The 19,252-nt window shown below is 39.6% G+C and overlaps 1 protein-coding gene across 1 annotated transcript in view; it reads left to right on the forward strand.

Moving 5' to 3' along the window:
* Positions 1-19,252, forward strand: part of abs (ATP-dependent RNA helicase abstrakt) — a 90,700-nt gene that overhangs the window by 11,994 nt on the left and 59,454 nt on the right. Inside the window, exons 2-6 of the mRNA XM_067138733.2 lie at positions 1,505-1,618; positions 7,341-7,485; positions 17,055-17,190; positions 18,169-18,378; positions 18,458-18,591. Of these exons, the coding sequence (XP_066994834.2) occupies positions 1,505-1,618; positions 7,341-7,485; positions 17,055-17,190; positions 18,169-18,378; positions 18,458-18,591 (739 nt within the window). The remainder of the gene's footprint in view (positions 1-1,504; positions 1,619-7,340; positions 7,486-17,054; positions 17,191-18,168; positions 18,379-18,457; positions 18,592-19,252) is intronic.

The following is a 19,252-nucleotide window of genomic DNA, read 5'->3' on the forward strand; positions in this document are numbered from 1 at the left end:
GATTACCACAGACGACGACAAGATTCGTACAGCCATCAATATTGATGCCACCCCTTATCATCACAGAACCTTGTTCAAATCATTCGCCTTCGTGGTCAACATTTGGCATGTACTGCTCACCACGGCGTCTCCATACACATTGACGTCGCATCACGCTGTGCCAGGGGAAATCTGGACTCGTCTGTGAACAACACAAGTCTCCATTGGCGACGTTGCCAGTTGACGTGGGTACGGGCAAACAGAAGGTGAGCTGCGCGATGTTGCTGCGTTAAACGGGGCACTCGAACAGGATGTATGGGTCGTAAGGACACTTCTCTTAACCTGTTCCTTACTGTCTGGTCAGACATCATGACTCCAGTGACCCTCCTGAGGTCTTGTTGGAGTTCTCTGGCAGTTGCTGAACGACGGCGCAATGCACAGATGGTCAGATATCGGTCATCCTGTGGGGTTGTCATGTGTCCACGACCTTCTCCAACCCTCCTTGTGAACTGGCCTGTCTTGTAGTGATTCCACAAGTAGTGAATAACTGACGGAGATACATTGAGATCCACAGCAACACAATGAAAAGTCCATCCTTCCTGGATCAAAGTGACGGCTCTTGCGACTTGAACCTCGTTAAGATGTCTCATGGGATGTGCTGGTTTATGTACAACGTGCTCAAATGACCACAGTAGTCTGTGTGCCTCATAACGAAACACGGACGCACCGCTATTCACTTTTCACTGTCACCTGACAGTTTAATGCATGGCTACGCCTTCAGATGGAGTATAACTTTGATTTGTCATACCCTGAGTAGCTAAGGTCTCAAGGTATGCTGTATGACCATTGGAACCCCATCTACTAAATTAACGCTCACATGCCAGACGTTACGAAACATATTCCCCTAATTTTTTAAAATTATGTATTAAAAAAGAAGGATATGCATGGAACACCTTACTTCCTATCATTGGACTTAGAGGAGGCACTGTGATGTTTTGGGCTGTGATTTCATGGTATTTTGTTGATCCTATTCTCACTCTCAGTGGTTGAATTACGGCCAAGGATTATGTGGACATTTTAGGTAGCCAAGTGCATTTTTTGATGCAGATGTAAATGATTATGTGGATGAAATTCAACACCTTCCTGGCCTGCATAATCACTCAACTTGAACATTATGAAGCATCTGCACTCTGTTGTAGAGCAGAAAATTGGGTGGAGAATTCCTCCCCCATTATCACTGATGGATATGAGTGCTGTACTACATGACAAATGGTCCAGAATTCTTCTGGAAGCAATTCACAAGTTGTATGCATGCATCCACCCATCCTGTGACCAATTGCAGCTGTCTGGTCGGCTAAAGATGGCCAGTGCCATATTATTCATGTTTATTGAAGCATTTCCATTATTTGTGTAACCCTCTGTGGAGTTCCATTGTTTAAATAACATGAAATATTCTCCTTGATGTTAATGGTGTGTGTTGATAGATTAAGATGTAATTTCTTACCTTTTATTTCTTTAATTGCAGCGCTATCGAAGAAATGAATCATCTAACTCAGAATCAGAAGAAGAGTATGTACCTTATGTTCCTGTCAAAGAGCGCAAGAAGTATCAGTTGATGAAACTAGGTCGTTTAAGTCAGGTGAGTTTCTTTATTGTATGTGTATTATATGCTAATCTCCTAGTGCCAGGAGCTTTCGTATAACAGATGGTCTTATTATAATACATCAGTATGATCATGTGCTATGGTAATTTTAAACATACCCAGCTCGGTAGCTGAAGTTGCTTAAGTGTGGCTAGTATCCAGTATTCGGGAGATAGTGGATTCGAACCTCCACTGTTGGCAGCCCTGAAGATGGCTTCCCATTTTAACACCAGGCAAATGCTGGGGCTGTACCTTAATTAATGCCATAGCTGCTTCCTTCCCACTCCTAGGCCTTTCCTGCCCTATCATCACCATAAGACCTATCTGTGACGGTGCGAAGTAAAGCAACTTCGAGAGAGAGAGAGCAGATAATTGATGACAGTTGGATTATCAAATACTGCTTTATCTCCTGATGTTAATAGTACTTTTACTTTCTTGCAGTACTTCAGTCTGTCAGGTACCCCTGGTTTTTCTATAAAGTGTTTCTATCAGCCCTGTTCATTATTTCAGTACTGATCAGAACTTCAGAACTGTAAACTTATGTTCTCCCTACGACCATTACACCAAGACCCCAGAGAAAAGGTACTGATTCACCTCGTGAGTAAACTATGAATGGCCACAAATAACCAGAAGACGATTACAAGTTCCAGAAGCACATAAATTTCCTCCTCTTTCACTGCCCACTTCACCTAGATTTAGAACCTTGACTAGTTTCCCACTGCATATCTGTTCACCTCAGCTACGATTACATCAATAACCTCATTGTAAAAAAAAAAAAAAAAAAAAAAAAAAACAGAGCTCGATAGCTGCAGTCGCTTAAGTGCGGCCAGTATCTAGTATTCAGGAGATGGTGGGTTCGAACCCCACTGTCGGCAGCCCTGAACATGATTTTCTGTGGTTTCCCATTTTCATACCAGGGGCTGTACCTTAATTAAGGCCACGGACGTTTCCTTCCCACTCCTAGCTCTTTCCTATCCCATCCTCGCCATAAGACCTATCTGTGTCAGTGCGACGTAAAGCAACTTGCATTGTCAAAAAAAATAATTGAAAGGCATCTAACATATCAAAATCATATTTTAACTCTGGTTGACCTGTGAAAGGTATTTTGTGCAGAGTATTCAGACTGTTTATTTCTTGCCACACCCACCCTAAGCTTGATGCAGGTTGGTGAACTTAGGCTCCTTTCACACGACACGGTTTCGACTGTACGGCAAAAAAAACGTCCAGCTCTTTGCCGTGGAGATGTTGCTTTCACACTACAACGGTTTTCTTGCCGTACGTTTTTTCTGCCGTGGGAAGCTCAGTGCATGTCTTGATGCTAGTCATACAAGAGTCATATTAACAATAGGATGATTTCTTAATATTAGTAGTTTGTGGCTGAACTGTGAAATTGTATCATAAGTATATATTTGTGAATCTGTATTATGTAATAATATACACTATATATATATAATATACTGAAAATACACTTAAGTTACCAAACACATTTTTTTCTTTGTCTTAAATTAGATCAAAATTTGGTTTCATTTCTAAGTGAACTTCACGCCAGGCATTTCGTGGTCGCAGTCGGATCTTTATAAATGCAGCACTGTCGATTAGGAGGACGAAGGGGTGCGGTCGCCCCCGTCCCACTTTGTGGAGAAAACATTACATTATTATTCCATTTTAGGTGGCTGAAACTAGGACTTATTTTAATTATTTAAAAAAGCAATTTGTATAAGCCCTGTTGTCTTATCAGATAAATCTTTTATTTTCTTTAATTATCAATACAATTATTAGCGGGAATACGCACAAAATGTAATTTGTCGCGGCTAACCGATTTGTATAAGCGCCATACCAAGTAGTGGAGACTTTGCATGTCCTGTGAGGAAGAGTGGCATGGGTATATTTTATTGCCAAGGTCATGGACATTGAGGTATGATTCACTCGCCGCGCGCATTTGTCTATGTGGCAATCTCTTTAGTATGGTGTTTACTTTGGTGTATATACCTACTCCCACCCCCCACGCTATACACCACAAACCCGGGTACGTTTTGTTGTTTGTACATTTCGCCCCCCTCCCCCAACACACACGTCCAATACCCAATTGCACTACTGTATAAATGTCTAGAGTTATGTCCCAGTATGGACCAGAGTAATAAGAATTTCAGAATCTACGTCAGCCATTTCACAAAAACCAACGATAAATCCTACAAAGCAATGCACTGAACATTTTAACAAAAAAGTAAAACAATAATGTTATTGGCTTTACGTCCCACTAACTACTTTTACGGTTTTCGGAGACGCCGAGGTGCTGGAATTTAGTCCCGCAGGAGTTCTTTTACGTGCCAGTAAATCTACCGACACGAGGCTGCCGTATTTGAGCACCTTCAAATACCAGCGGACTGAGCCAGGATTGAACCTGCCAAGTTGGGGTCAGAAGGCCAGCGCCTCAACCGTCTGAGCCACTCAGCCCGGCAAACAATAAAACACTACGACACTAATGCGTATATAAGTTGTGTCTAGATACTCTCGCGTTATCTCCTCTACAGCTGCTCGAGAGCTGCCGTACAATTAAAAAACCGTACAGTGTGAAAGCACGCATTTAGCTGTGTGCTCCACTGAGTCAACGGCAGCCGTCTATTCCAGTTGCAAGACACGGCTGCTACGCGGCACGACAACGGCACGGCTTTGCAAGTGTCGTGTAATGTGAAAGGTGTAATGCTCTTCTTCACGCCACTAAAGGAATGTCGCCGTACAGTTTTTTTGCTGTACGGTTGAAACCGTGTAGTGTGAAAGGAGCCTTACAGGTACTAAATTACCATCACCCAAGATAAGAAGCTTATCTTTGTTTACATCTCCTACAGTATTGGGAGGGCTTACTGTGCTGTTTCTTTTATATATAAGAGAGTGTACTCTGAGCGTTTTTTAAGTCCCATTCATTCATGCTTGAAACCGTGTGGAAAAAGCTGGTTAACTTATTATTTTATTGCTAAAGGTGGATTCTTTGAATGCTCTTGCAGCTCATTGTTGGGACATGCTTAGATGTTACTTGTCCATGAACTAGATAATTCGGCAGCTTGTAATATGATTCCTGTCTGTGGATTTCTGTCTTAACTTCCCGCTTTCTTCGGTGTGGGTCTGTGCCAGTGTTCTCCGTCCTTGATCTGATTCTTAGATTATCATGTCGATATGGACATGAAGTGGATAGTTCGTCTGGTCAGCCTACTTTATTTACCAAAAATCATTAACTTGCATTCATCCACATTACATAATAGTACATTATAACATGAAGAAGGCTAATAACTTTCTCTCCCCTCTCCAATGTTGAAAGGAGGTTCCACGGCGCCCCACTCACTCCGCCCCTATTTCCCTCTCTCCTCTCCATGGTACAGTATACCAGATTATAACATCCAATAAAAAGGATCCACTACGTTCCACACGCTCCTCCCCTGCTTCCCCTCTCCGCGAGCAGTGTGCTATGCCCAGAGCTTTTCATTTGATTCTCCAAGACCATGGTCCTGAAATAGTGTTTGATGATAACAGACTTAGCATCGGCAGTCTAGATAAGTACGGTACATATATTATTCGTTATAGTAATACTTGTAAATTTATTATTTGTCATTGCATGAAGATTTATGAAAAGATAATCTTACAAAAAATCAAGAACAAGATAGATTCACAATTAAGGGAAGAACAACAAGGATTTAGACCTGGAAGATCAACTATTGATGCCATATTTACAGCGAGACAAATAGTAGAAAAGAAGTGGGAATTTGGGAAAGACATCGCAGTTGCATTCATAGATATACAAAAGGCTTATGACACGGTTAGCAGAGAAGAGATATGGGAAGGACTGAATAGAATGGAATTGTCCAGAGAAATGCAATTCAGAATTAGGAACATGTATAACAAATGTCTGAACTGTGTTATAATAGATGGCAAAAAAATCAGAATGGTTTAGAACAGACAGAGGAGTTCGACAAGGAAGTGTACTTTCACCATTGCTCTTTAATATAGTGATGGACAACATTATGATGAAAGTTCGCCAAGGGTCAACAGCAAATGATATGAAAGTCATAACATATGCAGATGATGTAATGGTATGGGAAGAAAATGAACAATAATTGGAAGAACAACTAAATACCTGGCAGAGGGCAATTGAAGAAACAGGCATGGAAATATGTTTAACAAAAAGTGAGATAATGAAAATCAGTAGAGAAAACAAAAAAATGATGTTAGATGTAATGGAAAAATTCTTTAAGAAGTAGGTGCTTTTAATTACCTAGGAAATAAGTAAACTGGGAAAGGAAACATCAAGGAAGAAATTTCGGAGAGGATAGAAAATTGCTCAAAATTTTATTACTGTGTGTATCAGACATAAGTAGAAATTGGAAAGTACCTACCAAAGCAAAAATCATGATATATAAATTGTATTGACGTATGGCTTGGAAGCAGCAACACTTCCTGGACCAACAAAGAGTCGTCTTCAGGCAACAGAAATGAAGTTCCTCCTTTCTTGTCTACATAAAACAAAAATGGATAAAATAAGGAATGTGGATATCCGACAACAGCTTGGATTGGAAAGAAGCTTGCTGGAGACTCTAGAAGTGAAGAGATTGCAATGGTATGGTCACATGAAAAGAATGAACTGTCACAGGATTCCTCGAACATACTTTGACCACAATGTTCCTGAGAAGAGACCAAGAGGAATACCTGGTGACGTTTGGGAAAAACAGATAATGATGGACCTTGAAATTAGAGATGTGAACTGGCGTCGCATATATGAACAGCATCTGTGGATGGATAGAACATACTGGAGGAGGCTTGTACACAACTGCACCCGGCTTGCTGGAGCGAAGAAATGACAATGATGGTTATTTGCCAATATTGACCTATGGATCAGAATGTTGGACTTGGACAAAAAAAGATTTGAGTAGATTACAAGCGACAGAGATGCGCTTTCTGCAAGGGATCGTGGGTAAAACAAGGAGGGAGAAAATAAGAAATGAAACCATCCGAAACACGCTACAGATCAACCCTCTAAAAGAAAATAGGGAGAGAAGTAGGCTGAAATGGTTCGGCCATGTCAAAAGAATGGGACAAGAAAGATTACCAAGAAGAGCTCTGGAATGGATAGAATCTGGAAGAAGACCAACTGGAAGACCACGAACAAGGTGGAGGATGATGTAAATCGGTGAAGACTACAGTGGCAGACAATGATGAATGATAGAATGTGGGGGGGAAAAAAAGAAGATTGGAAGAAGCTTTGTGATCAACCTGCATAAGCAGAAACGTATCAGAAAGAAGAAGAAGACTTGTTCATATTTCCACTAAATTATCTATCATTGACAAGTTTACGCAATGTTAACAATAGTATACATATATATGCATGTTTTAAGTGATTTGATAGAATCTGAGGATGTTCTTGTAGAACAAAACATGTCATTATTGTGTAATAGTGTGTATTTTTTACAGGCATGTTTATAGTGTTATAATTTATATTGAAATTGTTGTGTGTTTGACAGACTGGAAAGTTTTTATGTTACATCATATTAAATGGTATTGAATAGGTGGACCTTCAGTTTAATTCTGTATTAATGTGAATATTTGTCAGTACGGATCATGATGAAGTTTATATCGTATGGTATTACTACCATTTTGTATATTAGTGATGTTTATTTTTCCAGAGTACGGATATATTAATATCATATTTTATTTGTTTCTTTTTATTTTACAGCTGAAAGATGAATTTGGCCAGCGAGGTAAATCGTCAAGTGAGAATGAACGAGACAATGACGATGACGAAGATGGTCAAGTTTGGGGTCGGAAGTCGAACATCAGTTTACTGGATCAGCATACAGAGCTCAAGAAAATGGCAGAAGGTTAGTGACTTAGTCACAAGGTTCATATGTATACAGTACATGTGGTGTCTGTATCTCAGCCTATATTCTTGTTTCCAACCTTTCTCTATCAGGTCCCTCCGTCTCAGCTTTGGTCTTCCTTGCTTTCTTCTACAATTTACTACCTCTCATCCTTGCATGTGACCATACCATCGTAGTTGCCTTTCCTGAATTTTCTTCGCTATCCATCTCACTTTTACAGTTCCTCTAATGTGATTATTTATTATTTTATCCTCTCTGATGAATCCTGACATCCAGTGTAACATCTGCATTTCTGCCCTTCTAACTTCCTTTCTCGGGCCTTAGTAACGGACCATGTAGTGTCCGTATCTGGCAAACTCGTATCTTTGTCAATTGTAATCCATTCTGATTTAAGTGACTGTGAGCACTGACCAGAGCATCAATTCTGGTGACATGACCTCATGCAGGGAAACTGATGACGAGTCAAACCAAATCAAAGGACTTTTGCATCTACCAGCAGAGACTATATGTTAGCCCATTTAGAAGGACGACTCAGAAACTTTATGTTTGTTAAATTTAATTTATGAAGAAGGTAGCCATGATTTCTAGTGTCGACGCAGTTAAATGTAACTTAAAAGCATTTGTAAGTAACATTTGTTAAATTTCAGTCATCACGCTCAATGTACACAAATAACAATGAAGTACTGTGGAATCTGTATGTGTAAACAAAATTCATGATTGGAATAATTTCTTGATTTTATGTGAAAATAATTCTCAGTGGACAACTGTCGGGCGTTCAAGTACTTATCCATCCATGTCGTATGTCTATACCTACCTAACAGCTGTTTCTTTGGCTATATCTCATGAAGTAATAATAATAATAATAATAATAATAATACATACATACATACATACATACATACAAATTGTGTAGATAATTGGAGTTCCCTTCAGTTTATGTGAAAGATTTTCACCATCTTTTTTCTTCTCGTGCAGTTAGTATCATGGTATTGGTCGCATAGTTCTCTGACGCAGTTTCCATCCTGGTCATGGGAGGACTTGGACTTGAATATTTAATTGTGTTTCCCATGCATAGCCACCAAGATCACAGAGTTGGAGCTTTTAATTTGTACCAGATCATGATCGGTTCATCGTGGCCTCTGTTGAGTAGAACTCTAGCCTGATCTCTTCTCTCTTCCTTTTCCTTTCTCCAGCTGGGTGTGGAGGGGAGAGTAATAATAATAATAATAATAATAATAATCGTATCGCCTCAACTACCGTGTGCAAGCATTTAAATTCGACGCCATCTGGCTACTTGCTTGTCAGTTTCAATGTTCCGCTTTATTCTAGGCTTACTAGATAGCAGAGTAAACCGAATCTCTCTTGGGCGTCTCTGGTTGAGTTTTTATTCATTTTGTTGAGTAAACACCAAATGTGTTACCAGAGATCTTTTACATGCCGACATCGCCGTAATCTCAGTTCTTCTTGCTTCTGAATTTGGCCAACTGTGGACCGCGTGAAACTTAATGCTTTGTGGCCAGTCTTCTTCTTTTCTCTTCCCAGAACTTCTTCATTCGTTCACTCCTTATTTTTCTCTGCTCCTCAGATATTACAAATTTGGGTCTGTTCTTCCGCTGCTCTTCATGAAATTTGTGGTTATCTACTCGAGTTCTGAACTTCTTTCTGTTGAGGATCAATTCTGGTGTTATTTTAATTTCTTCTGCATCCTTCTTAACCTCCTCCACCCATTTCGTTGTTCTCCTCAATCCAATTATATATTTAAATATCCTTTTAGTCAGGCGGTTGTCATTCATTCTGATGAGTTGTCCGTAAAATTTCAGTCTTCGTTTTTGCATTGTGTCCGTGATCTTTTCTGAATACTTGTAGAGATCCTCATTTCTCCTTTTCCTCCATGTACCATCCGTCGTTTTCTGAGGTCCAAGAATTTTTCTCAGAATTTTTCTTTCCTTCTCGATTTCTTTCAATTTTCCTTTTTTATTTAAGGTCATTTTGAACCGTACAGCCCCTCTGATTTTACAACAACGTTCAATATGGAACAAATTGAAGTTTTTCATTTTCAGTGCCGACATCGTATGACATGGAGTGTCGAATGGACTTTTCCCCATCCTTAAAAAATCCGACTACCTCTGCTGGGTTTGAACCCACTGTCTTTGTATCCGGAGGTTGACACTCTACCACTGATTCACAGATGGTAGAGTGAGTTCCATTCTCACATCTTCTAGCAAGAAGGATTCTTCAGTGAATGAGTGTATTTGGACATTCAGAGAGCAGTCTGGGCATTCTCTAAGTAGATCAGGTCTTTGTCCCAGGTTAGGTTTAATCCATAGATAAGTGTAAGAAGAGAGCTATTGCTGACTTATGGGAGTGTTCTCTGATATCCTCAGTGGTTTTCCTGGCTGCTACAGGTCTTTGTTTTGTGCTGCAGAGTCGAACCGAAGTACTTGAAGCTATTTATAGTGGGTAGGGGCTCTTCGTTCAGGAAAGCTCTGTCCTCTGGGGATATCCTTCCTCTTTTCCTGAATGTCAGGTGTTTTTAAGAACTCCAGGTATAATCTCTGTCCCCTAAGAACACTAGACTCTCAGTAATCTGCCCTGTAGTCATGGTGTTAAATAAGCAGAGATGTGCCGTTACGAATCACTATCAGCAGCTATTAACAATGTGTCAGCGAGTTTATTTCAAATTGTGGCTTCAGTGCAGTGCAGTTTTCCATACACCATACTAGTTGCTGATTTACCCCTCAAGAACTTTACAAAAGCCATTTGTAAGACAGTGAACTGTTTGCAGCAAGTGAAGGTTGAGTATTGAACCAGAGGAAACAACACCTTCAACAGCTGACTGTAAACGGGGAATGTCGCTCAGCAAATGAAATAGATGCAGAGAAGTTTAAAAGGAAGTTCGAGAAAATACCAGAGGAACAAGATTTAACTCCTGCTTCTGTAGTTTTTTTATAAAGGTACAGTCAAAGGTTTCCACCTCTACAATACCAATTTTTGTTTGTTAAATTAGCAATTAACAAATGTCAGGACATGTTTTGTCCTTCTTGGTGGACATCATCAGCCGAAATACTTGTAAGATAAGTAAAATAGACAAAGACAAATACACATTAAAATACAATTTAGGTTATCGAATACGTCAAGTTAAAATTTTAACAGAAAAAATGCTCCAGCATTTTAAGAACATTCTTCAAATTTTATTATGTATTTTAACTGATTACATTGCAGCATTACCACACCCGGGAAACTGGAGATGGTTTAGGATGATGATGATGATGATGACAGCACAACATACACAGAATACATACAATATAATGAAAAGTCTCTCTCAATAGCAACCAAATTGAAATACTACAAAACAGTCACCCAGCCACAAATTACATACGCATGTGAAATATTATTCAAAACAACAAACACAGTTGCGATAGAGTACTCAAGTTAGAAAGGAGAATAGTGAGAACCTGTTTAAACAAAAATTATCAAGTAAACGGAGTCTGGAGACTAGCTTCCAATAAAAGAGTTTGTAAGAAATAGAACCTGTGACGAGCACAAGGAAAAAGAAACAAATATCATTCTTAGGGCATCTATTGCGGGTCACCAGAAAATAGAATCAGTAGAAAAATAATAGAAAAATTATTTAAGAGTAAGAATTTTTCTTTTTTAATTTTTTTTACCGACACAGACAGGTCTTATGGCGAAAGAATAATATTAGATGGATCACAGAACTTAAAGAGAGTTACATATTACAATAGAAGATTCAAAATACAAAACAAATCCACTCAAGATACTGAAAGATAAACGCACTAGACAACAGGTGAAAATCAACAAGCAGAGAATAGGAGGAGTGATTCCAGAAGCAGAAAGAAAATTACGTTCAGAAAGGATGAAACAGTATTGAGCTGACAAAAAAAAAAAGAAGAAGAAGAACCTCCAGAAACCTCACTAAAGTAGTCTTATGTTGGCTAAAAGGTTAAAATAAATAACAATAAAGTTGGAACCTTTGACTGTACTTTTAAAAAAAGTATACTAACGACAATACGGGCTTTACAATGAAATTCATTCTATGCAACTCCTGCTTCTGTGTACAGTGTAAGAAAATACCATATTTACTCGTGTATTAGACCCCCCCCCCCCCCTTACTTTTCGAGATGAAGGGGGGAAAAAAAATCTCGCCTATAAGACCCCCCAACGTAATTCGTCAGAGAACGATGACAATTCCGCTTCGAAGCGGGTACAAGTCTTATTACAAGTAACAACTCTCATTATTGTGGAAAGTATTGAATAGGTGGTTTTTTATTAAATTATCCTTGATATCTATGCCTACAAGTCTTATTGCAGCTCTGATGACATCACACAAATTTGTGAATAGTTTCGTCCGTACAACCTACGCAATGAAAAACGTGTCTAATCCATGCGGTACATCTGCGTTTTGTAGTTAAGAAATGTCCGCCTCTGTAGCATAGGTCTACTGCAGCTCTGATGACGGCGCAGAAATAGATGAATAGGCCTAGCTTCGTGTCCAACCCGCGCATTGCAAGCATGCATCAGTCATGCTATATGTCTGTGTTTTGTAGTTAAAATTGTCCGCCAGCGTAATGGTTAGCACAATTAGTTGCTGTTTTCGGGGGTCTGACTTTGATTCCCGGTACCGTACTGCCAGAGATTTTCGAATGGCAGGAAGGTTGATATGCGGTAAAAGTGGTACATGTAACTCCCCTCCACTGGGGGTGTGTCTAAAAAGAGCTGTACTACCTCAGGATGAGGAAACGAGTTTACTTTAGTTGAGAAATATTCGCGGTTGTTGCTTTTTATACAGCAGGCGACATCGTTAACAAAGTGGTTGTTTAATATCTCGTAACTCGAGCCATTATAGGTATATATTTGGAGAGAAGTAAGTTTAAAACGTGATTAAAGCTATCCAATTAAAACGATTGTTTTACTCGCCAACGTACCTAACAAATAATAATAATAATAATAATAATTTTATGTCCCCACGTACTTTAAACGATTTTTCGGAGACACCAAACAAAACATACTAGGGTGTGCGTTAATAAAAAAGGAGACAACGAACGTACAAAATTAAACATTATGATAATAAAATACATTACTGCCACACCTGTAGATATCCATAAATGCTGTATATTTTCCTGTTATTTTTATCTTTTCCGTTGGCACTATCAGGGCAATAATATACCTAACCTAAACAATGTGGTCTGTCTTATCTCATGGACAGCTGTTTACGCAAATCCTGGTGTGATAAATGTAGAGAACAAGCATGAAATATACTTAAAAATAAGGGTCTGTGTTTCAACAGCCGCAGTTATCAAAATAATGTTTCCAATTACTATGTATTACATTCAGAAGTACAACTCGTAACACACGCTAGTTATCAGCTGATGGTTTGGTATGCCTTCTACAGCTCGGATTCGTTTGGAAGGAGTGGCTTCTGCTACATATACGCCAACTGGGAATATCAGAGACCATCTGGGAATAGATTTACACTGTTTAGACTCTATTGTGGGGAACAAAATTACGTTTAAAAGGTTCAAAAATACGGGACCTCGTATGCTCTTGATTACAATGCATGGCTCAAAGAGAATGAAGCATGGCTGACGCAACTGACGAGAGATAGCAGTGAAGATGACGTCACTTAGAATGCCGACACGCCGGTAGCAAGGCAGGGAATTTGGTGGCGCAAGGCGATAATTTAGATGGAAGCAGTGATCAGGTTTACTGTGTAGTAGGCCTACTGCTGAACTGACAGAGACAAATGACTGGCCATTAAGTTCTTTTGTATCATTATTTAATTATATGATAACACGATACCCTTATCCCTTCCTTCTACGGGATCGAGTATGAAGTGAGACGAATCTTCGTAGCAAGTTTTTACGGCTGTATGCCCTTCCTGACGTCAACCTCACCAGAGGAATTAATGAGATGTAACGAATGATGTGATATGAGTAACTAAAACAGACTTTTATATGTACTGTAGGCCTAAAAGTCATGTTCACCATTTTTTATTTTTTTTACGTTTAGAAATACTGCCTTCCGACGAAAATAGCCAGTATAACTTAAATACATTCTAAGTCTGTTAAATAATAGTATAGAATGTTTACACGTACAATTTATAGCTCGTTATAACCTAGAAATCGTGTGTTCGCTGCACAAAATGTTGAGGTTATCGCATATTGGACTTCCTTTATTATTTTTGGCTGTAAAAGTGGGGGAAAAAGGGGTCTAATACGTGAGTAAATACGGTAATGTAGATTTTAACAGACAGACAGACCAAAAAAAAAAAGTACATAAAAGTGGTGAAGAAGAGGACATAGCCCAAGCAGAGAACACTGAGATTTCTCACCCTGCTGGTGCCGAAGCTACAGATATCTTCCTGGAGTGTACTGCGTGTAACAGTAAGGCACGGCCAAACTTTTTTTTTCTATTTGTTTTATGTCGCACCGACACAGATAGATCTTATGGCGACGAAAGGATAGGAAAGGCCTAGGAGTTGGAAGGAACGGCCGTGGCCTTAATTAAGGTACAGCCCCAACATTTGCCTGGTGTGAAAATGGGAAACTATGGAAACCATTTTCAGGGCTGCCAACAGTGGAATTCGAACCCACTATCTCCCGGATGCAAGCTCACAGCCACGCGCCCCTAACCGCACGGCCAACTCACCCGGTGTCAAACTTTCAGGACACATTCTTCGCACATAGAAGAAGAAAATATCTTACTTGGAAATGGATCCAGAAATGCTTGATTTCCACGTTAGAACTCATTTTCTACAACTCTTCATACAACACAAATGAGCATAATGTATTAGCATACCACACAAAACCTTTCATACATAGAAACATGCATCAGCCCACATCCAGGTATATGTCAGTGAATCCAGGATTCAATGGAATCGGGGGATGTTGATGCTTGTAAATCAGTTGTGTACCAAGTGTGTCGCCATCCAGCGGCAACCAAATCTTCGGGATATGTTTTTTAGTGAGTGATACTGCATGTAGGAAACTCGAGGACTACTGTATGTCTAACCCTTCATCCTGTTTCCCGATACGGGGTCGAGGATGAGGTGTGATGAAATTATATGGCATGTTTCTTATGGCCGGATGTCCTTCCTGACACCAACCTCAGTTGAGCAAGTAATGAAGACGAAATGAATGATGGTGAATGAAGTTGGGTAAAGAATCAGCTTTGGGCTATAGATAGGAACTGTCCCGACATTTGCCTGTAAGTGAAAATGGGAAACCTCAGAAAACCATTCTCAGGACAGTCGACGGTGGTCGGACACACTTGTCTCCATACCCACAGCGCGTTAACGTGCATGGCCTCTGTGCTCAGTTTCAGGACTACTATTTTCTGTTAAATTTTTCTTTAATGCATGAATGCTACATTGTAAGATTGGATTTGATAAAGTACTCTAGGTATTTGTCTAGCCAGATAAGTCTGCTATGGTAGTGAAATAGACCATACTGCTAGCTTCCCCACGCTGAGCTTTGGGCGGCAGTAAATAACCTAACCACCTCTAAGGATAATGGCCATGGCTGAAAGAGTCCATATAGAAGGGAAGTGGACCCTCGGTGGGGGAAATGCCACTGAAACCCCATATCGGCAGTAGCGCCTGTACTCCAGAGGGGCAGCTACAAGCTGATGTAACCACAAAGACGCACACAGAATGCTGTCAATTGTGTACACTATTTTATTTATAAGTTATTTACACATATTCCACAGTCGCACACTAATGAACTGCCATCTTGAACCAAAACACTACTATGAAGAATAAGAATAAGACTGGAGACTGCAACACTTGCATGTCAACGAACTACCAACGTAATAAATTCACATACTTGATTAATGACTTGCACTCATAAATCTCACTAAAACAACTCCACTCAACTCTACTCTCAGACTGCCTCTTTATATACGTTGCCTGGCCAGGCTTCTAGAAGAATATAACACAACATGTTTTCTCGTAATTTCAAGAGTCTCCAATAGCCTATTTACAACGTAAGCAATTTTCTACACAATTCTAGTCGCACATTGCATTGTTCTGGACTTATTACAGTATGTTGCATAACGTTGCATTGGATTATATATCATATATACAGGTAATAATAAATTATATACTATTAATTAAGTGTACATTAAATAATCGTATATTAATATACATACAGCAGATGTTTCATTACATAACCTCACAAATAATACAACCATGATTTATACCGAATAAAGTTCGTACACAACTATGTAAATAATAGTAATAATAATATTAATAGATGTAAATAACTTCATAGCCATACCTGACAAGTCTTAATAATAATAGTAATGATAATTTGAGCTTGATATTTGCATTATTTACCCATGGGTTAAAGAATATTGTTTCCAAGTTATATAAGTCTATTACACTTGCATCAAAGCAGCCTACAAATTTCCACTGGCGGTAGTTCTAAAATGCCTTCAGGAGTGACCCATTGTAATAAATGCCTATATGATGGCAAGTGTATTGAAGCCTTACAAACTGCTAGGGTATTCCCCACAACCGATGCACAGTTCTTGTGATGCTGGGAGAACTGTCAGCAAGCAAATGCATCAAGATAGGGATCATCGATGTAGTGACATTAACAGGAAAAGTTGAAGAAATAGTAGATTTTATGGTGGACAAAGATATTGCTTTGCTGGGAATCAGTGAGACCAAAGGGAAAGGAAAGGGTGTGATGAAACTGAAGAAACGGTTTTCTTTATACTGTAGTGAATGAAGAGAATTCAGAAATGATGTAAGCCTCATTAGAAAAGACCTAAAGGAGTATGTAGATTTGGTGATAAAAGTCAGATTGAAACTTGATGCAAGATGCAGGGCTGGGCGTGGAGATCAGTAAAAGGTTTCAACAAGGAAATTCATTTTATCAGAGTGTGAGAAAACCTGTTGTGGAGGAAAGAAGTACCAATGAAGTGTAAAGACATGCTGTTTTACTGCCCAGTACTGACATATACAGTGGAAACCTGGACACTGATGAAAAGACAAGAGAATAACATCCAGGCCAGTGAAGTTCAATTTTTAAGAGGTATGATAGGAAAGACAAGGAAGGGCAGAGTAAGAAATGAGGACGTTAGGGAGGAAATCGAAGTTGAAAAGCTTTACGCCAGAATGGAGAAAGAGATAAACTTAGATGGTTTGGACATGTTAAGAGGATGTAGGAGAAAAGAATACCAAAGCAGATGATGGGGATGAAGTTTGAGGGAAAGAGACCAAGAGGGAGACCCAGGACAAGGTGGAATGATTCAATAAAGAGGAGTGCAAGAAGAAGTTACTTGGACTGGGACAAAATGATGCAAGATGAATATTATGGAAGGAAAGAGGAAGGTGAAGAAGCACCATAAATGCCTTGACCTGTCAGAAGGTAGATAAGGGAAAAGAAAAAGGATGAGGATGATATAACCTCCCCTATATTTTGAAAATTACAACAACAAAAGACGGTTGTTATAGGCAAGTTAATGTGGTACGTGTTGCTATTCATGTTCTATAAATGCCTTGTGAGTTCCTTTCCATTAAATATTGATGATTTGTTTTGCAGCCAAGAAAGAGAGTGCGATGGAGAGGCAGCTGAAGGAGGAAGAAAAGATCCTGGAGAGTGTGGCAGAGAAGAAGGCTCTGATGGGTGTGGCTGAGTTGGCGAAAGGCATCCAGTACGAGGATCCTATCAAGACAAGGCAAGTACAGTCTATTGCACAGTTCTCGTGCTTTACTTGAAATCAGTCTCTTACACAAGGTCTGCTGAAAAAAAAAGTTTGAGATGTTTAAATCCCTGTTGTTTTCAAATAGATTGGGTCTCTCCTCATTGTTTCTTCCTCCTCTATAACCATTTCCTTTTAGCCACCAACTTCCCAGCTTCATCAGGAGGGCGGGTGGGCATGCAGGCTTCAAAACAACACTCGTTGAGGGACTATCTCGACAGATCTTCAGTCTTGATGAGGGAGGTGTTGGATAAGAAGAAAGCTGGATAAACACAACAAAAGGGAAATGAGACCTATCTGTGTCGGTGCGACGTAAAGCCCCTAGCAAAAAAAAAAAGGGAAATGACAAAAAGATAAAGATGAATATGGGTGGTAAAAGACTAGGAAAGACCAGGCGAGTTGTCTGTGCGGTTAACGGCGCACAGCTGTAAGTTTGCATCCCGGAGATAGTGGTTTGAACCCCTCTGTTGGCAGCCCTGAAGATGGTTTTCCGTGGTTTCCGATTTTCACACCAGGCAAATGCTGAGCTGTACCTTAACTAATGCCACGGCCGCTTCCTTCCCACTTGTAGCCCTTTTCTATCCCATCGTAACCATAAGACCTATCTGTGTTGGTGCGACATAAAGCAACTTTAAAAAAAAGAAAATATACTAGGTAGGAAAGACGAACACAAAAGGAGAAAAGGATCCCAATGGGTGAATATAAATAGTGGAAAGGAACAAACAAGTCATATTATGTTGTATATGAAGATTTGGAGATTGATTTGTTGTTATTTTGTGTTTTTTATATTGGTTCAGGTCTCCTCTTTCTATTGCTCCTTCTTCCCTCACTGACATGTCATTGTCTGTTCCTATTCTTGTTTCCTTTCTCTCTGTATACAATTTGATTTGCCACTTGTTTGTTCCCTTCCATCACTTAAAATATTGAGCAAGTTTCTTTATCTTGCGTTTCCAGCTGGAAGCCACCTCATTACATTCTCACCATGTCAGAGAACAGACACGAACGTGTGCGCAGAAAGCTACGTATACTTGTGGAAGGAGAGGACGTCCCGCCACCAATTAAGAGCTTCAAACAAATGAAGTTTCCTCGAGGCATCCTCTTGGGCCTGGAGAAGAAGTCGATAGTGAAACCTACTCCCATACAGGTCCAAGGTATTCCCACTGTGTAGGTACTTCACTGTTCTTACAACTGAGTCCTTCTTGTAAACTATGTTATATTGTTGATCTTTTGTGTCTGTTTGCAGCTTGTCTGGCCGTGACATGATCGGTATTGCATTCACCGGCAGTGGCAAGACTTTGGTGTTTGTTCTTCCTCTGATAATGTTCTGTCTGGAACAGGAGACACGCCTGCCATTTATCAAGAATGAAGGACCTTATGGTGAGTTTAGCGTAATGACAGAATCAGGAAGGAACTATGAAAGGGAATCCTTAAAATATATGTATTAAAAAATAAATATTAATCTGCCTGAAATAAAGGTGACTACAAGGTTTCAGAATACTGCAATAAATTTATGGAGCATTGAGTACATTAACATGAGAATGAGCATAAATGGTGCCTCATGATTATGATGGAGCCCTTCATTGTTGTCTGCGTCATGCAGAAATTGACTAATAACTGCAGTAAGTTAGCTCGGTTGATCTATGGGGCCAAAAACCTGTACTAATTATCCGGTTGTCAAAAACTGAACATAAAGTGTCTACAGAATTAAGGGTATTGTGGGCTGTGGCACCATCCTGTTGAAAAATATCCAATCTTCCTGTGCTAGTTTATTAAAAAATGGATGCAAAATTGTTCTCGCATACACATCTGAGTTCATGCAGTCATTGAAAAATAAGGCCCAATTATCTGCCACGCGCTTACCGCACACCATACCGCTATTTTAATGGGATGCATTCTGTACAATATACAGGTTATCAGAATTCCACAATTGTACATTTTGAGAATGTACATGTCCAGAAAGATGGGACCATGACTTGTCGGACGTGAACATTGGCTGTGGATCCAAATTTCCATTGTAAACACTTTCACGAAACCACTT

The sequence above is a fragment of the Anabrus simplex genome, chromosome 1 (assembly GCF_040414725.1).
Source record: "Anabrus simplex isolate iqAnaSimp1 chromosome 1, ASM4041472v1, whole genome shotgun sequence".
Classification (NCBI taxonomy): Eukaryota; Metazoa; Arthropoda; class Insecta; order Orthoptera; family Tettigoniidae; genus Anabrus; species Anabrus simplex.